The 22,740-nt window shown below is 42.2% G+C and overlaps 2 protein-coding genes and 1 long non-coding RNA gene across 3 annotated transcripts in view; 1 reads left to right on the top strand and 2 right to left on the bottom strand.

Annotated features, from left to right (window-relative positions):
* CtsK1 (C1 family peptidase 26-29-p) overlaps positions 1–4,908 on the bottom strand; it is a 30,335-nt gene extending 25,427 nt beyond the window's left edge. Inside the window, exons 1-2 of the mRNA XM_075669752.1 lie at positions 4,756–4,908; positions 2,429–2,575 (exon numbers count right to left, since the gene is read on the bottom strand). Of these exons, the coding sequence (XP_075525867.1) occupies positions 2,429–2,575; positions 4,756–4,795 (187 nt within the window). The 5' untranslated portion in view covers positions 4,796–4,908. The remainder of the gene's footprint in view (positions 1–2,428; positions 2,576–4,755) is intronic.
* On the top strand, positions 1,337–22,394 carry LOC142557712 (uncharacterized). Its single transcript, XR_012822816.1, has 3 exons — positions 1,337–1,788; positions 17,695–17,904; positions 22,049–22,394. It is a non-coding gene; the product is annotated as an uncharacterized LOC142557712 (long non-coding RNA).
* The window catches only part of LOC142557710 (transmembrane protein 209), a 32,804-nt gene continuing 18,050 nt past the window's right edge, over positions 7,987–22,740 (bottom strand). The window contains exons 11-16 of the mRNA XM_075669753.1: positions 17,754–17,879; positions 15,236–15,336; positions 11,518–11,632; positions 9,831–9,925; positions 9,029–9,102; positions 7,987–8,463 (exon numbers count right to left, since the gene is read on the bottom strand). Of these exons, the coding sequence (XP_075525868.1) occupies positions 8,409–8,463; positions 9,029–9,102; positions 9,831–9,925; positions 11,518–11,632; positions 15,236–15,336; positions 17,754–17,879 (566 nt within the window). The 3' untranslated portion in view covers positions 7,987–8,408. The remainder of the gene's footprint in view (positions 8,464–9,028; positions 9,103–9,830; positions 9,926–11,517; positions 11,633–15,235; positions 15,337–17,753; positions 17,880–22,740) is intronic.

Here is a 22,740-nt window from a genome sequence, read left to right as displayed (position 1 = left end):
TCGAAAACTCTATTTAAAATAAACTTTTTATGTTTAATTTCGTGCTGAAACCCTAGAGCAGCTGTGTTAGGTTGATGTCACGAATTTCAAAAGGGACAGTCTTGTATTTGGGCTGTTGCGGCACAATAGAAGTTCTCCAAACTTGATAAATTTAATCTTTGGCTTCTTCAAAATGCAATATAGTCCACCATTACTGATAAAAATCAACTAAGCCCAACCAGACACCAATAAAATCCATGAAATCCATGATGCCACAGCGAGCTGGTGCAGGAACTTGAAAGGGGCGTCATCTCTCGTCTTTCTTTCTTGCATGTTTTTTTGGGTTACCGAGCTTTATCGGATGGTAAGAGTGGCTCTTTTAGAATTGCAGAAGCTTTATTTATTAACCATTTGACGGTATTTGCTGTACATGTGTGGCACCAATCTTATGTTTGATATTCCATGCATGTTCAACACTACTGGTTGTTGAAAGGTACTGCCATCTTTACGTGATCACCCAAAGTGACTTGAAATTCTATTTCTGTGCACCAGTGCACACAACTTGACTTGTTCACCTCCGAGCGCTTGATCACAATATTGCATGCGCATCATCTGCTGCCTCCAAGGCCTGTGTGGGGGAGATGCTACAGTTTTTCTACAGCCGCCGCTACCGGATTTCCAGTAGCCCAGCACAACCCAAGTTCAGAGATCAGAATCAGTTTTATTGCAATGATTAGAAAGCTGTACAGAAGGAACGATTGCAATGGGATCTCCTTTAGGTATTGCGCACGGTGCCTCTCCTCATGGCGATTGCTCAAGCATTTATTGTTCCAATTCGTTTCTGACACACTTGTTCTTCTAATGACACATGTTTTTGGGAAAACAAATTGATAGCCTTAAATTATGCTACACATTTTTCCCAATTTACTGTATAGCGTATTTGTTTGTATACTGCTGGTGCAAGGGAACATTTTTTGAGAAAACTACTGCTTGTTGCAAATTTTTGCTGTATTTATGAGTTCTCAATCACTTCCAACTATTGGAAACTGCAATAAAAGAAATTGACCAAAGCGGCATGGTTTTCAGAGAAAGTTCGACCTTCAAAGGGTTAAACACCTGAAATTATTTTTCTCTTTATTGTTCCTTTAAGGAAACACTCTGTTTCGCTTTCCTGCCATTCATTTGAACTTTCTGAAAGAACTGAGGAAGCAATGAGATGAGAATACTTGCGCCTGACGGTTCATGAGACAAAAGAGATAAAGTGAAAACGGATCATACAGACAAGCCGAAAGTGGCACCACCTATAGCTGCTGTCACGTTTCAAGGGTCACGAGGCTGTCTTGTCTGGAGAGCCTTAACAATTGAAGAGTGGTGATAAGTAAAGCCCAGTCGACAAGAACATATGTGAAACAAAAGGGTTATATCAGTTGCCGCCAGCACTGTAGATGTCTGAGCCATGAAAGATAGGACTTGACAGTATCACTTGGAATTTTCTCCATCGAGCAGCCAATGACCTGTATAGGCTTGCCACCCACAGGTAGGAGACTGCAATGTTCTCATGCAGCAAAGCTTGCCTCTTAGCATTTTCAAAGGACGTTCAAATGAAAGGGACTAAATGTTGGACAGAGTGTCACATAATCTTTGTGGGATTCGTTTCAGAGTCACTCTCAGAGGAGTGCCTCATGAGATTGCGAAGAAATATACCATGCTATGGGCAAATCTTTATCTGCACACTTTCCTCTAAGTGGCTCGAGTCGATAGCTTGAGATAGCAAGTCACGGGAGATGTCCGAAGTGGTGCGTTTGCAAGGTAAGCAGCCACAACAGCTCTCAGATAGCATGAGCTTGCTGCACAGAGTTGCATAGACAACCAGAAAAATGGCATGGATAAAAAAAGCAGTTGAGAAAGCGACTGCCATCCCCCACCCCTTTTTTTTGAAATCTAAAGTACATGTGATGAAAAGAAAAGATGGGAGCTTTTAATAACCCTATTTGAAGGACAATCAAGGTTAGACACCTATCACAGCCACGTTTTAAGAGCAAAGAGCAAGATGGTTTGGCTATCGACGACGCAACAGTCACAGCAAGATCTTACATATGGGATGTTATGTAATACGGAGTTATTTATCTAGAATGAGGATCACACATAATGCACTAATTTGCACTTTTCCTGAAAATGGTGTACTCGTCATAGTAAACCAGTAATGGTTAGACTAGTTCATCCTTTGGCATTTTTATTTTAACGTAATCTAGCCTATTCTTCCTGTCACAAATATATTTTCATAAAACAAAAGGAGATAGGGACAATTTAATTTGTTTAGTCCCAGAAGCACTTTTTTTGTATCTGTATGCATTAAATTATGTTACAGAAACTTCAAACTTCAGTTTAGAAAAAAAAAAGATGGGCTCCAAGCTTTATTTTCCAAGTGCTCAAGAAAGAAAATGCATACCCTTGTAGTAGTCAATGCGGCTCGTATTCTGCGTAGCATCATAGTATCCTGTGAATGGCTCACGAATTTCAGCATACGGCAAATACAAGACGCCCTTCACTTTGTAGAAATCACCCCAGTCAGGCAAATCTTGACCCAGGCATCCCGCTGCAAGAGTATGAAAGCAAATCTAGACAAAGCACCCATAGCATTTGCACCGTGCAAGTAGCAAAACAAGAGTGAGTTGTATCACTGACAAACTCAAGGAAATGGGGGCTCCAGTGGCATCGATATGGAGGCCTGAGAAGCAAGCTGTAACGCAAATGTACTACAGTCAAACCTACTAATAACAAGATTGAATCTGGTGCAGAAATATGTTTGCTATAATCAATATTCATTACAAGCCTATACGCTGATATTAAGAACTTACGAGTGGGTGCATGTAAAAGAAATGCAAGCGTGATTATCCGGCAAGCAAGCAAATGGTCTTCTCACATTTTTGATCCCCCATGCAGCACCTATAAATGGCATGCAAATAATGCTAACTCGCATACCTACACTTGGCACCATTGTTAATATGCACTGGAGCGATATTGGACAGTTGGCTTACTGGCTACAGGCCACCAAGCTAAAGTATTGGCCAGAATGTGCCACTTCACGGTGCTCTTGCTGAGTATTCAACATTTCTGCTTCTAGAACACACATTCTGAGCTATGAGGAAACAAATATTTGCTTTATTGCAACTTATACTACCTCAAATCTTGATTTTTCGGTTTCATAACAGCAGTACAATAGCCACTGAAATAAACCGCGGTCAACCAAATTTTATGCTTCCTTCATTATAAAGGATAATTTGCAATCATGTTCATTATATCAAGCTTCAACTGTATACTGCATTATCTATATTAATGAAAATACTTATTAATTGGTACATGTAGAAGTTTTATAACATCAGCTGGACTACTCGAAGAAGTGGACAATACGTGAAAGACAAATTGCACAGTGATGATATCTAATTAACCCTTTAACCCCAAATCCCAAGCTATACTTGTCATGAGAGGTTGTACCAATATCGCCAATAATGAGCTACACTCGTTCAATCCGATTAGCTGCTTCAACCGCCAAAGACGACTTACAGTTGGCATTGATGAAAGCTGCCTTCAAGAGCAGTTTTCTTTTTAACTTTATTTTTTTTTAATTCTGAAATGAATGAATATATCTTCAGAATCAGAATGACATAGAAAACACAATTTTCCAAATTTTTTATAATTTGGGAAATTTGGTACGTTTTTCTGGAATTAAATTTGGGTTTAAAGGGTTAACAAGATTTTGCTAACTGTAATCCATCACTTTAGAGCAGGTGCCCTAATTGCAAAGTTGAAGCCATTCAGCAAATAAATCATACATATTAAGCAAAAATAGTTGGCAACTGCATCAACCAGCAGTCATTAAACTTGTCAGATAAAAAATTCACATTTTTAAAAGACATCTGACAACACTATTCAGCTAATAGTCCCAGCCTTTTTAGATTTTTTTTTTCTCTATTTTGCATTTAGTCATTCCATGCCATATTGTTATCTTTGCCTAGACGTCCACATGCACAGTGATGTGGTCAGCTGTAGATGTTATACATGTTGAAGCTGTCAAAATACAAAGCTATCGAGTGTCACTCTAGCCAATTAATTATAAATGCCTATATATGAGGTATCCTCACACATATCAAATTGCCTGAAAAGCTACGTATAGTGCCACATAGTTTGAAAACATTCACGAGTTGCAATTCCTAAGAAAACTGCACAGAATTTTTGTAACTGTTCATTTATAGCAGCTCCTCAATTACATTTAATGCATGGTTTAATTATATTTGTTTATGGTTCATAGTTGGAATGCCATGAAGTAAAAAGACCCCACTGCACTTCATGCAACCATGTGGACAACTCGTAAAAAAATTTTCACAAGAATATACAGCCCCGCATAGTAACTAGTAAACACAACACTGTGGAACCTTGATTCTTCCGATGTTTTTGTGGCAGCAACAATGCCGATGCCGATACTTGAAAGATTAACAGAATTTTACTGCATTACCATTGTAGCACAGTGACATTTATTACAGGGGCTTTCCCATAGACTCAATATTACTCTACATAATTGTGGACCACAATAACCAGAAGGCTGAAAAAATTCAGTTAGACATTCAGTTAATTTTCTTCCTACTGCAAATTAGAGCTACCTACTGCCTTTATTAAAGCATGCTGCCACTTCTATGGCAGTTACTACAAACAGAAGAAAACCCGCAAGTGTGGCAGGTTAAAAAAGCGCTATCAAAGGTGTGCAGAAATGTAGCTTACCAATGCTCAACAGTAGCACGATACATGCGTGCCGCATCATTTCACAGCCGTTTCCGAAGATGATCCTTACCGCTTCTGCACTTGACACTGGGCTGTTCCCAGTTATTGAAGCCCTCGAGAGATAACGCTGTCGAGTTATCTGCTTTCACATCTGACACTTGGACAAACGAGATAGAAGCAGCCGCAGATGAATGTAGTGAGTCAAAACTGTAAACAGCAGCACAAGTGGTTTCCGGTTACGCAGATAGCACTAGCAACCACAGAAAGTGTGCTTAGCTGTTTTTTTATAATCTAAAGTGGGAGAAATGACACTTGAAATTTGACATACATACATACCTTTCTTTCTTTTTTCTATTTGTTCTTGCCTACCACTTTGGGTACAGGTGAATCAACCGAGGCAACCCTTTTCATAATTACAAAAGGTGGAAGGGAGGAAAGAAAATACGTACTGATATGCATGTTTTTTTCTTCTTTTGGTGAGCTGAGAGAGTTAAGTGCCGACTGACCATCGTCATCTATTAACCCCTCCCTTTCCACCCATTCCCATACGTGAACTTCCTTGGCCTCTCAATTTAGACCAAACCACCAGCCTTTCCAATAAAGAGGTCATTCATTCATTTCATTTGTTGAAAAATATTTATTTCTTATATCATCCGGTCTGCATAAGTGACAAGGAGTGCAGCTACACTTATGCCAAACTATAACATAAGAGGGCTCCACTAAATTCTAACAAACTGAAAATAAACTATTGCGAGGAAAAAACAGTACTATCACCCAGCTTTATGGCACATCTTTGTCATCATAACACTACTTGAAGTGTGTTTAGCACAGTGTGAACACTATCATTACCCCTAATGCCCTGGGCACATGATAGCTCTGTGTGCTGGCACATGGCAGATTAGCTAGCACTTGCAAAGTTGACAGGTAGCAAGAACAGCAACAGTAAAAGCAGAGCTACAGTGCTAGGACCAGGGTGTCTACCAAGTTGACATTTCCAAATTCCCTGAGTTTTCCAGGTTTTCCCTGACCACCTTTGCAAAATTCCCTGAATGAGCAAGAACTTTGTTTTATGTCAAGACGGGCTGACACCATGTTGCTTGATGCTGTCACTGTTGTCAAGCATGTTGAAGCAAAAAATGACTTATTCCAGTTTGAATAGTAAGGAGTAAAATCTATTTTATTTAAAAAGAAAAGAGAAGGAGTGTGTTAGTAAAATGCACAGCGAAAAAAATGGTAAAGCCCATTCCAAATTGAGTCAACGTTTTCAAATACAAATGAAAAGGAGATGCATAAATAAGTAAATATTTCTGAATATGAGCTATTTCTATCAACTGATAGCAAGCTCATCAGTATGAGGCCTGAGCTTTGTCACCACTAAGATTCTCTCTCAGCAGCTGGGAAGTCAACCTCAACTGTCCTGACATACTCTCAGCCCATGCACAACATCTCAGTGTTGGGTTCACTGTTTTAAAGAGTTTATTTTGGTTTGGATGAGGGACACCTGCATCTCGGCATCAGCCAACACTTTGTTTTTTGAGCTCAAGCTCCATCAAAGAGGTGGCGGCATGCTTCCTTTCGCGTTAATTCCTCAGTGCGCCGGTCCTTTCTGTTCTCATCCTCCTTCTGCCACGCGTTCACGCCATGGATCATTTTAAGCATCCTCTTAGTTGATTGTACAGTCAACGTCCGACTTTTCGGACTCCCTAGGGGCCGAAAAAACATCCGAAATATCAGGCAGTCCGAAAAAATGAATGCATGTCTTTAAGGGCTAAGACTGCCACAGGCATGTCCGAAAAAGCTCTTAAGGCCTGCCAGTACACTTATTAGGCATATCCGTGCTCGTACTGTGACAGGAGACGGGGGTGCATGCGTGTATAATCAAGGAATACATACTGCGTCCCATGAGAATTGCCCCTTCCCATGCTTGTTATGCTTCACCGCATAACAATGGCTATACTGAGGCGAAGCTAACTTTCGAAGACTGGCATTACACAATGTGCTGTGCTCTGCAAGCTTTGAAGCCAATCGCGAAGATTACAAAGGCGGAGTCGGTGCCATTGCTGACAGCAGCGAGTTCTTCCAATAAAAAACATGGCACCGCAAGCAGCTAGGCCTAATGTTGCCGCGGTGTTGGCTATAGCTGCCGGCAGATCTGCGTGCGAGAGTGCCGGTTCGAGGTGGCAAGATAATCAAAACCGATATCAGGTGGTGGCTCTGATTAATGCAATTTCAGACCTGCAGCAAGGGCAATATACATTGACTATATGGAGTACGTGGTGGTGCCGGAAAGCCGTGCGAATTATCGGGCATGTCCGAAAAATCGAGTGTCTGGAAAATCGGTCGTTAACTACTCGTGCCGATGACATGCCGTCAATGACGATTCATTGCGATTCCTCTGTTACTGGAGCCAGCATTAACACGACTTTCATTCCCTTACAATGAAGTTACAGCTAATTTTCCCTGATAGAAGCACAATTTCCCTGAGTATTTCCAGACTATTCAAATTCCCTGAGAATTCCCGGTTTTCCCGGTTGGTAGACACCCTGTAGGACAGACCTATGAACAAACACACTGTATCTGATATCAATACTCTAAAGTTCTGCAACTCAGTGTACCTGAAAATTTCCATTAAACTCTTACGTGCAAAGTGCATTTCAACTTGGAAGCCCAGAATGCAGTGAAAAAGAACATGTAGAAATGCAGCAGTCACTGTTGGACTACATGGTTGTAAAATTTTTTATCGGCCTTTCTTGAATGTTGTTTTCCAGGTATTACATGCGAAAATTAATGCCCCAGTTACATTTCTTCCACACCCACTGTCCAGAATGAGGCAGAAAAGTGTCTTAGAGCTTCACACTTGTAAAATAGGCATTTCCCATTCAGAAGGCACACTTCTAAATAGAGGGAATGATTTGTCGGGCCATTGGCAGTCTCATTTGGTTCATGGTGAAGATCCTGTGACACAGACTTGTGTGGAAGCTTTTGAAATCTTTACAGATTTTTGCTTGAAAGAGGGGTTTACAGAACTGCCAATGCATGAAGTTTATATACCAGCCACTTTTTCTTACTGCAGAAGGTTAGCGTGGCTAATTATGAAGCTAACCAGAGTGTTTCATCAACATTCTTGAGTAATGCATGTAAGTTATGCGTAGCACTTAAGTATTAACTCCTAATTTCCTTCCCAGCAATGCCCTTACAATGCTTAGAAGCAAAAAAACAAAAGGCACCAAGTAGCACAAGAATGTTTATTTATCCCACAGTGATTAGACAATCTCAATAGCACATGCTCAAGTGCAGCAAGCAGTCATAATTTGATTGAGCTGCAGAACAATTGTGAAGAAAAGCTTGTCTTGAGTGTGGATGCAACATGGGTATGACAAGTGTGATGGACTAAGATCATAGGATAAACAGTAATGAACGAGGAAAACTAAAGCACTGTTTAAATGCACAGTCCACATGTTTGCACAGAAACAGGCACGGTCAGTTGCATGAGAAATATTCTCAACTCTACACTGCATTGGTTACTTGTGTCGACAAGCAACAATTAACGGCAACAGTCGACCAGTAACACATGGCAATGTCCCGCCAAACTATTTCCTCCAGCTGAAGGCAACCTGGCTTGAAGCAGCTGCTATACGTCAAGGTGAGCAATGCTATCCATCCAAGACACACAGGACATTCACTCCCGACAGGCCAAGGTTGATCCTCCTGCACAGTTGGTAATAGAGCTCATAAATTTCTTGCTGTTAATGCACACAAATATATTGTTCCCATTGATGTGAAAGCATTGGCTAGTTCCTTAGACATTTTTATACGGGAACATCGATAAGGACAAGGATGAAATGAAGACACAAACTTGTCTTTCCTCAGCACAGTGTGTGCTGTTCCCACTTGAAATTTTTGAAATAAAGAAACTAAAAAAAAATTGAGAAGAGCACTGCCATTACTGCTTGCTGGACATGACACACAACCCAGAACACAGAACCAGTACAGCTCCTTGGCATGACCTCCGAAATGAGGCGGCACTTGCAGCACACTGAAAATCTCAGAGGCCACTGTCCGCGAATTGTGTCACATCTGCTAACCACCAGGTGCCCAGGTTGTCTGCCTAGGAGCTAATTTAAGATTGTTAATCAGATAATTAGACAATTACCAGCCATGTAGCATTGCCACGATTGCTTTAATAGTAGATTACTACTAATTTATAACCAATTTAGCCAAAGTGAAACTTATCTATAGTTGAGTGTTAAAAATTAGCTTCTCATTCTCTTACCCTAGCATGCCACCATGTTTAGTCTTGATACAGTGCAGGAACAGGAGGATGGCGTAGAAGAGATTGTTTCGACCCTGCAGTAAGTAAGACACAGGGATAACAGCGTGTTAATGCTCTCAGTTAATTTATTTCGGAACAGAAACATGGAACCCTGATCCCAAGAACGTTGCAGTCCAAACTAGACAATGTCAGGCCAAACCTTCCCTGTACTATCCACCATGATTAGTTGTCACTAGGACTGTAAAGAAGAGTGTGTTTTCCTATTCATAGACTGCAATACAATTCTTAAACAATACGGTTCGCAACATAGACTGTTTTGCGCTGTATAAATTCAAAAACAGTTTGCAGCAACCATGCTTTTGAGGTACAGTCAAACCTCGTAATGAAGTCGCATTTGACACAAAAATACCTTTGTTATGTCCTAAATTTGTAAGATGCCGATATCAGTGAGAATTGCGTTAAACTTATTTCACCATCTCAAGGTTCAGCTATATGAAGATAAACATCTAGGTGCTCTATGTCTGTGCTCTGATTTTGTTTGTAATATGTTTTATGTATGTTACCTTGAGGATGATGCACTTTTCCTATTTTGATGTGGTGTGTTTTATTGTTTTTCCCAAGGCACACGTTTTCTGCATGGACCCTCGCCTACATTCTAGTGGTTTCTGTTGTGCCATCATTATTTACTTGTTTGTATACTTTATTGGTACAGGCAAATATTTAACTGATTATTCGACTCAATTCTGCAAACAGGGAAACCATTTAGGCTGAATGAAAGGAAATTGGCGTTTACAGAACATACCTTTGGCAGGTCCCAGGTGTCCTCACCTATGATGACACGGTAGTGTGGTGGTAGCACACTGGTCTGATATATACACAGGGCGTCCTTGTCTGCAGCTGCATCACAACCAAACATCACACACAAGGGACGGATCATGAGAAGACATCACGTTGCGGCGCCAACACCTACAGCCATATTAGACATAACAGAAAAGTTGCCTCTTAGGCTATACAGTGTAGACTTAATAATTCAAGCGCTGGTGATTCACGATTGCGATTAATTCATACAATACTCAAAACTTCATCTGGTCTGCTGTGTTTTCAATGCATTACAAAGCCATGCAATTTAAACAATTCAATCAAAGATTTCAGATAGTTGAAAATGCTTGACTTAGCATCCCAGAAGTACGGCCCAAAAAGGCTGAATGAAGAACAGTCATATTGCATGGACAGTCAATGTGTCCCCCCAGTTGATGTCAGAGCATCAGTAACATTGATTGGCCTTACTAAGTAAGAAACACCACACCACCAGTTAGTACGAACAGTAGAACCTCGCTCATATGTTTTGATGAAAAAAAAACATGAGAAAGAAGGTACTATCCGGGAAAACATACAATCCGAAGTAACCGCAAAAGTTTGACAGACTCAACTATTGTTGACATCTATGTAATGCAAAGCGTCACACGGATCACTGCAGCATGAGATGCTGATGCACGTTAGGCTGGTAGTGCTTCGACAGCCCGAGATGCATTTTGTTGTTTTTCTATTGCGTAATGTTTTAAGAGGGCAATGGGAAACCGAAACAAAATCGAGCTGGTGGGCGACGCCGGATGCCGTGAAGCGAAACGTGATGCCTAAATCATGCCGCCTGCAGAAGAGAACGGCGGGGCGTTTGGATTATTATTCACTAAAAGCGTGCAGTATGCTACCTATGGCACTACGCACCACGCGCTGTAAAACAGATAGGTGAAGATGCTTATCGCAATAGGCTTTGCGGCGATAGCTGTGAATGCAGCATGCGACGACCCGGGTGGAGATTTGCTTGTACCAGAATAAGAAACAGTGCACGCCGCCATTTTTCACGTGAGATTGGCGGCTACATACTGTTCTCAATCGCGCACACCTCACACCTTTTCTAGTACACATCGGATCTAGCGACCAGAAACTGTATACAATTGCAGTATGCAGCAGGGAACAGCAGCGCATTTTGGTTATCACCAATTAAAAGCATGCACTACACTTCCGACAGCACCACATGCTGTGAAACAGATGAAGATGCTTATCGCAACATGATTGGTTGTGATAGCTATGAATGCCACGTGCGACAACACCAGGGAAGATTTGCTGGTACCGAAATGAGAAACTGAGTGCGTGCCGGCATTTTCACACGAGACGGGCAGCTATATACTGTTCTCAATCGCATGCGCCTCACGCATTTTCTTGTTTACATGAGATCTTGCAGCCGAAAAACGTACCATACAATCGCAGTATGGTGCTGTACTGAACGCTGGTGCCGAAAAATTGTGTTTTCCAGGAATGTATGAAGTGGTAAAAAATTGGCATAAATTTATTAGGTCATGTATTGTATTTTATATTGCGAATGTTAGCGCCAGGAAAACGTATGTAATGGGAATGTATCAACAAGGTTTTACTGAATATATTGCAGTTTAACTGTGCAGTTTAAATGCAAAGAATGATGTTGCACTCACGAGGCTTGTTTGGTGCCTTGTGGAAGAACTGTGAGGTGAAAGTTTTCCCATCTGGGAAACGTGGATCAGGAGGCAGCCTGGAGTTCAGGTATGTGCACAGGAGATGCAAAACTATCTGTAAGCCCGACACAAAGAAAGAGCCATTCAGACGAAGCTTCAGCAAATGTTAAACGATAAACATGTATACGTGTCAATATGTCACAATGAAGAAATAGTCTGAATGAATTCTGGGGTGTTACGTGCCAAAACCTCAATTTGATTATGAGGCACACCACGGTGAAGGACTTTGGATTAATTTTGGCCACCAGGGGAAGAAATAATTCAACTTTACATAGCTGAACCACTTTTGACGAGATTTGCAGCATTTGAAAGTGAAGCTAAAATCTATGGGACTTTGAAAGAGGAGAGTTTAGTATTTGTGCCTGCAATTTTTTTTTTCTTATTACAAACTTGTCACAAAGATTTTCAAATACCATTTTTCATTATAACTAATGCTGCTAATCGTTTCAGATTATGGAGATACTAATAACAGTTACCACAATAAAAAGTGCAAAAAAAGTGAGGAGCTTGTATTATCTCCCTATCGACAGAGTTTCCCAACTATCATGCAGCAATACTTAAAGATATGCAAATGCCACACAGCTGGACAGAACTAAGGTAATGCTGTTTGCCATCGCTTAGAGATACTTACAGATTATTTTCGCATTCTGCCTAATTACATTAGTTAAACTTAATCAACTTCTCAAGTAAGGTAACTAGATAAAAGTGTGCATGAGAAAATTGTAGAGTAACATGAAAAACTCCCGATAAAGCTTTCTGTTGCTCAATATGTGCTGCGTGAAAGAAGCCCGTGAATACACACAAAGTGCCTCGAGCGGCCAGTCGCGCAGCAATTTTGCACGTACAGTCGAAACACGCGATGCATTTCCTACCTCTCACTAACGAAATGTTGCTATACTACAATCCTGCAGCAATGAAATTTGCCAGAATGTAACTCCCCATATTACTTACTCACGCAAGGCTAGCAGGCTCCAAAATGTGCTCAAATGCGATTGCTATTCACTAAAATTGCATAAAATACCGCCACATTACACTTGTGTGGCCGCTGCCATTTTTGTGTACAAAAGCACCAAGCACCGGGCGCCGGAAGCGATTGCGTGCACTGGAAACATGTCATGGCTGCCATCTTGTTTGTTGATCACTCGCTTCAAGTGGCACACATGTTGCTACCGACATGCGATGACAGTCTTTGCACACCTAGTGCGGTGCTTAATGTGTGCCTCGGTGACAAAAATGCAGCAAAATCAAGGAAATTGACATCCCACCGACATGGAATTGTCTGTGGTGCTTGAGATGGTGGTCGCAGCATGGAGTGCCACGCATCAGGCAGTGATTGAGCGATCGTCCGGGAATACGCATCCCTTGCTTCAAGAATGCTGGTTTTAGTGCCACTCAACAGGCATCGCGTGCAGATTCGGCGCCGGACATAGATTTGTGCAAAGGGGCCATAATCTCAATCGATTGCTTAAGAGTATACGAAAATGCCTTTTGCGCTCGGCACCGAACGCATCGGCGCCTACGGGCGACAGCGGGGACTGGAGAAATGCTGCTGCTTGCGTGGAGCACTGTTGCTCTGCGTCTGGTGCTGAGTTACGTAAAATCTTGCAATAGTGATTGTATCTCAAAGACAACTGACCGAAAATATTGCTCCACGGCAGTGCTGCCACGGCTAATCCGACACATGCGGCACACTCTGTATTGTTGGCAATGCGGTACTGCAGTCGAACCAACTTACTATAACAATATTAAAGTGCCACGAAAGTTCCATTGTTACAACCGATAATTGTTATAACCAGGTTGCATGAAAAAATTAAAATAAGGGGATGGCAGAGCTGATATGAGAAAACTATACAGGCAGGGAGGCCAGTGCCTCTTCACACCACCTTCCTCTGCCCCGTCTGCTGACTGTCTTTAACTCTGATTCCTGCGTGCGCCGATCGCCTGTAACAACCCGTGGCTGTCGATGTTCAAAAATGGCACTGCTATATAACTACTTCAAAGAGGGGTCACGAGTGGTAAGCAACATGCGAGCTCCACTGAGGCATCGCTTTGGTGGCCTCAAAAAGGCCTTTTTAAAGAATGCAAGAAGGTTACTGTGGTAGCCTATTCGATTAAGAAATCCAGAAGCAATTCTGGGATGAGATCGCCACAAGGATCTCACCACGTACATTTCACTTGCTTGCACGAGAAAAGCCTATGGCCTTTAGCCATGCATGCTTTACGCGAAGCCTGCCGACATCCTTCTCCAAGGCATCCAAGTGCTCCACATAGAGCAGCGGAAGGTTCCTCGCGAAAGCGAAGCCCCGGAAGGACTGAATCATGCCGGGCCTCCTGTGAGAACAACGTTGAGGCATCCTGCCCTACCGCGTCATCGCTGCCGTCGTCGCTGTCGCTATTCGATAAAAGTACGTTCGCGACGATCGTCTCATCAGTTAGTAGCACTTAGTTTCCAAATCTATAGCCGTGCGCTTTCTTTTCACTGGCAACGTCGTGCATTGCCGATGATCAGCGGACAGATCAGCCATCTTCCGTTTCGGCAGCGAGTCAACCGAAGTTGAGAAACCACGTGGCCAGGAATGACTTCGAACACAACCAACAAAAACAAACGTGAGCGATTAAGCTGCACGCAGAACTTCACTGAATGAGGAGCCAGCAAGCAACATGCGAGCAATCTGCTTGCGGCACAGTTGGCGCTGTCTATTTGTGTTTCGGAGGGTGAGGCGGCGTAGAGCTATGGGCGCAGCCCATTCGTGTTCGGAGGGGTGGAAGGGCGACGGGAGAGAGCTGCACGGAGATGGCTGGAAAATGAGTGCACGGCGGCTGTTGGAGCAGCGGCCAATCGTAAAGCGGCTCGAATTTCTCGTTTTCTTTTTCTCTTTTCAAGGATTTTGCATTTCACTACCTTTCGGTTCGAACACCCAGCAGCCAGACTTTGTTATAACCGATAATGCGGCATCGAGGCATTGTAGTAACTGGGTTATTTTCACTATGGAAAACACACAAAAGTCAACAGTGCAGCAACTATATATTGTTAAAACCGGTATCGTTATAAGTAGGTTCAACTGCATATCCTCGAGCAAGCTTGGCAAAGTAAGCTAAGGGAATTTTGACAGCACAGTTCCGTCCTGGAACACATTACCTATCTGTGCTGTATCATTTTGCAACAACAAAATTCTCGCAACAGCGATTTTTTTTTTTTTGCATTCCCTGACGTTTTCGCTATTGCGAGGTTCAAATGTATTCTCGGGCTTCTTTCATGCTCGGAAAAACACTTTTATGTAGCACATATTAAGCAACAGAAAGCTGTATCGGGAGTTTTTCACGTTGCTCTACTATTTTCTCATCAACAATTTTCATCTAGTTATAATATTTGAGAAGTTAATTAATTAATCAATTAAGATTAATTATGTAATTAGGCAGAATGCAGAAAATAATCCGAATAACTCCAAGGGATGGCAAACAACATTATTTTGGTTCTGTCCAACTACATGGCATTTACATATTTTTAAATCTTGGAGCATGATAGTTGGGACACCCTGTATAAACTTGAGGCCGATGACTCTGCATGTGCAGTCACAAGTAGTGCACTTATGGTCCTTTCCTCAGGGTTTGTGCTAAGGCTGGAGGGAACTAAGTGAGCTCTCTTTGGACTACTTACATTTGAGTCGGTGGGAAGTGAGTCACTCCACGGCTTGCCCCGGTAATTCTGGCTGCCACTGTTCCATCGGAAGTCACTCATGCAACCACCTCGAGCCAGCTCTAGATGAAAACGTTGCACCAGTCACAAAGGAAGGCTTCTAAGCAAACAGCACGCCAGAAACAGATACCACAGTCACTGACAATGTTTTTAATTTTTTGGTACAAGAGATTTGTGAGGATACCTTATTGCAGAATAAGGCGAAGTATTTTTTCAATATTGCCTGCCTCAGAAAGCATGTCACATTACATGCTGAATCGAACTTCGAATACAATGCAGTATTGCTCCCACCTCCTTCCTAACTTCGTGCTTCCACATGCAGTGAGCTTGGCTGCCATATGACTAAGCCTAGCAGAAAAAACAACTTCTGGCACACAGGAGAATGCGAAGTCATTACAGCACCGAAAGTGATCACTCGAAAATAGCGCCCGTAATTGCAGTGGCAACTGTAAAAGCCCCCGTCACCTGGACTTCTGCATGCGATGCACACAGCAATATGCTTGTTGCACATTTTTATTCCACATAACGTAGCAACTGACACTACACGGAAACAAATGAGCCTGCATGGGCATGCCTCATGCTACCACAAGCACACCTTTACTGTGAATTGTGTGTGAACGTCCACCTTGTGTTAACTACATATGCTGTGTAACAGCCAATTTTACAAACAAATCCACATATATCAAACCCAGGTTTATCAAAGTGTTGTCTATATCGAACACATAACTTGAAAATATCCCCGTTCCCTGCCGCATTCAATACACTAAACGCTGTTCTGCACCGCACCGCACCCTTCAATGTGTGCTTCTCCTAACAGGAACACGATCACTTTTTGCGCCATCAAAAATGGTTAATGCCAACGAATTCAAAATGCCACTGCTTTGGCGTATGTCGTCAAATAAGACAGACTCTGAAGGGCACGCCATGAAGACAAGATGAGCGGAGCGTGTGTCTCAGTTTTGCTTTATGCGCACATGGATGGCTTGTGCAAACTGCGGCCGTTCGCTATCAGTGCCGAGTGTGGAACACATGAGAAGCGAGGACAACTGGTCCCAAAGGAAGCCAGTTCAGAAACAGAAACCAGTCATGACTGCCTGGTTGAGTAGTTGCTGTCGCACGACCATCAGTCGGATCGGCCTTTAGGAGGTGTATTTTAATAGGTACAGTCGGCACATTCACACACAATTCACAGCACAAGTGCAGTGACAGCGGCAAGGTGCATATCCATACAGGCTGGTTTGTTACCAAGCTGCATTCAATTCTACTTTATCCTGAATAAGATGGCTCAACAAGCAACTCGACATGCGTGAGGTGCACCGCAGTCCACATCTAAGCCCGCGTTATCAACAGGATCAACTAGTCCTGTAGGGCAAAAAGAGTGAACGAAACTTGCATGCCAAATGGCACAAATCGCAAATGCAGCCTCTGCAGCTTAGTGGCTTGGCTTGGCTTTTCTTGCGATCTGGGCACAGCCAGTGAGTACTACTATATCGACTAGGCTTCACTAGTTTGTTTTGAGAAGGCACCGATGTTTTAATATGACCACTAAACTGCATTACAAGTGTAATGAAACTGTCTGAAATTCTTGTTATGTGAATTTTCTTCTTGTGTCATATTTTTCTCTTGGATTCATTGTGTGTATTTCATAAACATGTTCTATTACAGTTGTGTAATATAGTGCTGTACACATCTCAATCGTTCTTCAGCCCTTCACGCTCTGCGGCTGAATTGCTTGTAATTTTTGTGTTGGACTAGCCACTAGCCTTTGCAGCTATCGGTCCAAACAGTGTTTTGTATATAATTCAGGTTTTATTAAATAAATGTTCACATTAAAAAAAAAAAAAGATGGCCAACTATGCCGGCGATGTACAAAAACAAAATATCACTATTTCTGCCTGGCATAGAGACTCAATGCGACGCACGAGATAAATTTTCTTTCTTTCTTTTTTTTTTTGTTCATCTTTCTCACTTCTCCCTCTTTTCGCGGAGTGGATTCACTTTCTGCCACTGTGCCAGGGAGCAGGATATTATTATATTTTTTTTCAGTGCCTTGCTTTTCGTTTGGTATCCTGCAGATGCCCCTCCTGGACTGCAATCCTGCTACATGGAGTTGCCAGTGTTGGCGGCCACTGCAAAAGTTTGTCTGAACAGAAGAGCATATGCCAAGCGGCTCTTATTAAGAGGATCTTTTTTTTACAGCGAGTCTACGAAAAACCAATGAAACGTTCCCACATTGTTCAGTATATCCAGGAATTCAGCTTAACCAAGTTCGTCTTAACGGGAGTTTACCGTTTCTTGAATGTGGCAGTGAATAGGAGCTTGATAAAGCATACAACAATGCTACACTTTTTAAAAGCACGGGATTTACGACCGTTCAATATAGGCAATAAGTTCAATATGTCTGGATTTGATATATGCAGGATGGACTGTATGGAATTTTCGGGACTGTCCTGCAACTGAAAAGTAAAGAGCCACCCACCTTTGATTCGCTGGACTAGGTATTCGTGGTTGCTGTTCAGGTCCAAATATGGGAGCAGAGAAGCCAGTGTGGGCACATGCTGCCCTTTGCTGAGAGCTACCTGTTGCAACGTTGATGGGTTGGCCTCTGCGACAGAAAACACAATTTGCAGGTAAGAACTAAAATAATGCTAACAGTGGTTAACTACTCTCCATTAGTTAACCACTGCACTTCAATACATTCAGCAGAAGCGAAAGTTACTGAAAACCAAAGATTACCTGATTTTGCCGTGCTCCCACTCCTTTTTCAATGCCTACAACCCTCCACCTACTGAATGTGACCGTGGCGCACAGTTAAAATTTGGTTTTGTATGTTCACATGGATGCCACTATGTACTTCCAATTTTGGCACCTGCCAAGTACCAAAGTCAGAGGCTATCTCAGCTTACGGTTGAGTTCACGGTATCTCATCCCTTTGCTGTGCTACAGTGTACTAGACAGCTACGCGCAGCAATTCTAGCACTGAGTGACATGAATAGCACATTTTCTTTAGCACTTATCTCTACGACAATCACGTAATTTCCAAGGGCTGAAAAAACTTCATCTTCATGTTTGCTTGTGCGAATACATCGGCAGCGCACACATTGACTAAGGATTGTAAGGATTTCTAATGTAACAATCTTCGACCATGGTGGTGACACACCTCAAGTATGTGCAAATCGGGAAGCAGACGACTCGTTTGTCAGATGTTGGTGCACAGGCCTTGAGTCACGTCACCGACAGTTACCAATCCGAGCACGCTGTTGCACTCGGCGAGTCGCATTGACCTCTGCAAGCGCGCTCATCGCGGCACCCCACAGTGATCGTGGTATCTATGCAATGCTGCAGACACAGCTACATGCAACTGTAGTGGCTATGTACACAACAGGGCTGGAGTGTGCGCTCGTGCTCATGTGCTCCAGTCTGCCCATGCTATGCAGTGCGGACCAGCTTTGTCCTGCACCAGCTTGACCGACGGACAGTAGCCGACGATAGTAGCTACGACAATGATAAGCAGCATGTCCAAAGTTTCATTCCTACACATGTAGGTGCGGCCAAGCGTTAGTAGACAACAGTCAGCGATAGTACGATAGTCGTACTTCTGGAAGCATTCAAGTCCTATCCAAATTCGAAAACACAAATTTTCGCTTACTTCGGCCTGTTTATTAAACTGCATCAATAAACATGCACCAGTACAGCAGGAAGAAATGCACAGATCCAAACACACTTCTTGATTGATGTCAGCTATTGGCCAATAGCAGCCACATATGGGAATCTGCTATATGGTGAAATATGGCAGCCCGAAAAGAGTGAGGTGAAGGCTTCTGTAGAAAAGAGTGTTCGAAAGAAAAATTAATTTGTACTTCACTTGCAAGCACCACACCCCGCACACGACTGCAAAATTTGACTAAGATATTCACAGCAGCATATGCTATCCATGGACTGTCTTATTTCACCAAGCCCGAGGGTTGGTTTAGGACCCTTTAAGTTTTACGTGTCAGTTTTACATAAAATAATGATGACTGACAGGGCTTTACATTCAAAAGCAGCAAAAGCTACGAGCGTGTCTCTTGTAGGCCACTGTGCAGCTGGCGATATTTCACAAATGGTCAAAACTCTAGTGATGGTCCTAACAAATCAGGGTAGGAATTGAGTAGTAGTGGATTGAAATCACTGCACAAGTGCTTGTTATCAGATGACGAGCTGCAACTGTCAATAATAATAATAATAATAATAATAATAATAATAATAATAATAATAATAATAGAGCTGTTAATAAACACTTCTAAAACAGTACCTGCCTCAGGCACAACATCTTACAAACTTTATTTCTAAGGCACAAATACCATCTATCGTAATTTCAAAAATTGTTTTGATGAAATGAGCCGTTCTGCACATAGCAAATTAAACAAACAAAAAAGACCTTGTTATGGGGAGGGTGACATATAGAGAAAAGATTCAACCCTTGGCAGGTTATTGAAGTTCTCTATTCCATGTCAGTGTGCTGGTCAACAAAAGCTGTGACAGTGTTTAAAACTTTCTGCTGGGATAGCTGGTGCATAGTCCAGACTTAAAGGGACAGACAACCTCTCAGAACATGAATCGAGATAACCCCCCTGATGGAAAGATTGCTTATTGTAGTGGCCAAAATTAGTCATGTTTTTCTCATTAAACAAAGATTTATATTTTTAATTCTTCTCTAAAAGTCATGATAAATTACCTTTGGCACCCCACATGGCAAAAACATGAAGATGCATAAGAGGCCTATCACATGACCTTCTATTAGTGTACGCAGTTCCTTGTCTTTTTATTAGTATTGAAATGCAGTACATTTTTTTCTGTTATAAGTTTTTTTTAAACTTACAATGGTGCAGATAGGCGTTTGTATAGTAGAAAAGTGGCGCTGCCTGCACTTTCGTTTTTGATGAGTTGGCTTGGCTTGGCTTGTCTATTGACAGAATAACGACGACGGGGGCCAGTGAGCCATGACGTAGGCATGCACTTGGAGAAACATGCCATACAAATATAAGATCTGTACAAGGCATAACGTTAAGAGACAGTAAGTGAGCGGTTTGGATCAGAGAGCAAACGGGTATAGACAATATTCTGATTGACATCAAGAGAAAGAAATGGAGCTGGGCAGGTCATGTAATGCGCCAGTTGGATAACCGTTGGACAATTAGGGTTACAGAATGGGTTCCAAGAGAAGGGAAATGCACGGGCGCTAGTTGAAATCAGTTGGCGCAGGACAGGGGTAGTTAGAGATCTCAGGGAGAGGGTCCTGCAGTGGACATAAAACTGGCTGATGATGATGATGATGATGATGATGACAACACAAACTCATTGTACCAGCTTTTTATTTTCAAAAGTGGTTGAGAAGGTAAAAATGTAGGTGGCTAACCACAGCTAACCGCATGAGCGACTTTTAAAGTTTGCGAGATGGGCTATTGACATCGCTCTCACTTCTCAGCTTTCCTTGAGGAGGGACTCATACTTTCTTAGAGGCTGCTCAGTTCGAAAAATTTTGCTTACAAAATATCCACGCGCTTTTGAATGTAACTGCTGCAGGTGTAAACACTACCGAGGGTGAGCTTTGCGTTGCACAATAAAAAACTAGGCCCTTAAAAATCTGTTGTCAGTCCTTTTAAGAATAGCACGACACAGAATACACGGACACGAAGGATGGGACAAGTTTCTTTGTAGACTACACATTCTTGATGTGTGAGCTGACTGTCTGCCAAATTATGAAAGTCTGTCAGCAGTGCATTAAACAAGCCTCCCTGTGGTCTTGACTTGGCCTCAGCATAATCTTTCAAACTGATGCTTCATGAAACGCAAGTCAGAGCAGGCCTTCTGAATGCCAATGCATTTAAACCCATTAGCTGTCACAGTCAGTGAACCACCAGGTGTAAGCATAGGGGCCATATTGTCAAAGCCGGCAATTTGCCACTTGGGAGGCATTGTTGACCTAAAAAGCTATCCGTGGATGCTGCAACAGCCAATATGTGCTGGTGAAGTTTAGAAATTTCACTAGATGGAACTATGGGCCCTCTTCAGGGGTGCTTAATTTTTAATTCTTAGTTGATATTTGTATGATATTTACAAACATTCAGACACTTATCTGATGTCAGGTTGCAAAGCCAAGTTGCTTCAGGTGCAAAGTATGCATAGCAAGAATGAAGAAAGCGACAGCAGGTGTGAGGGTCAAAAGTGCAGTGCTGCTCTCTGTATGCCAGAGTGTTTCAAGCTTTTGCACAGTAAAACGAATGTGCAGCTGCTAGTTAGGGTTTTGAAATGAAAAGCACTGCTTCATATTGTAAATAAAACTTGCTTGTTATCATTTTTTCAGCTTTTGTTACTGTAGAGCATTATACAATGATGGTGACAATGAAATTTTGTGTAGCCCATGTATGGGGCAAAAACAATCAGAGAAAAGAGCCGTGCGGTACACATAATATTAACACGATAGCATTAAGGGCCCCATGTCACAGAAAATCCAGCGTTGGCATCAGGCGTCGACCGTCTTGTGAGTGAATAATAATAATTCCGAACTATGCATACCCAATCATGCACGCCCTCCGCATAGCGCAGAAGCATTCCTGAACTAATTGGATTTCTCACAGTAAAATGCGCCAGAAATATTGTTAAGTATGACTTGCACACAACCTTCAGACATGATAGCATTGGACTGTAATTTTAATATATGTATGAGGAAACGTAATTTTGTTATACAGGAACTCAAACACAAATCCCCTTTTCCGTTTCTACCATTCACAGAGCAACATGCCTGGTTCCTTACAACACCATCCAGATGGCACTTGTCTATGCACATCTGCAGCCCAAACAAGAGGCTGCGTTTGTACCAGAAAGCTCACCTTCGTGCATAGCGTTCTCTGCCAGTGTTTCCTGGTAAACATTATGGTTACATAAGCTGCAGTTGCCAGGAAGTGCAAGAAGCAGTCAGGGATATTTGAATGCTACCGCATTCCACTCTTAAAGGCAAAGCTTAAGCGTTGTCCAAATTTTTTGGTAGCCAATAGGTTAAAATAATAATAAAGAGCTAAACATGGCATCTAGATCCAACACATACCAGCAATGCAAATCACAGCAGGTCTTTTTTTTTTTTTTTACAAAGAAAAGAACAGAATGCTGCTTATGGCTGCAGCACCACCAATACATGAATCCCAACAAGACTTATTAATGACAGTACAACTAAAAATGCCACAGTTCCGCCCAAAAGGCAAAGCATCGATTGTGAAACGAAATTAGTGCACATCTAGCTATACGAAATAAGGATAGCAGTTTTATTGGCCGTTTAATCTTGTAAACATAGGCATACCAACTAAATTAACTAGCATGGTGTCACGCATGCAAGCACAAGCAAACACTAACATATCTCACTCAATGACCATGGAAACTCGCTGTCAGAATGCTGGAGTGAGGAAGCACGGCAGCAGCAGCAAGTGAAT

Source organism: Dermacentor variabilis, chromosome 9 (assembly GCF_050947875.1).
Source record: "Dermacentor variabilis isolate Ectoservices chromosome 9, ASM5094787v1, whole genome shotgun sequence".
Taxonomy (NCBI): domain Eukaryota; kingdom Metazoa; phylum Arthropoda; class Arachnida; order Ixodida; family Ixodidae; genus Dermacentor; species Dermacentor variabilis.
Note: the sequence above shows the minus strand (reverse complement) of the source record. Positions and strands in the feature narration are given on the sequence as shown.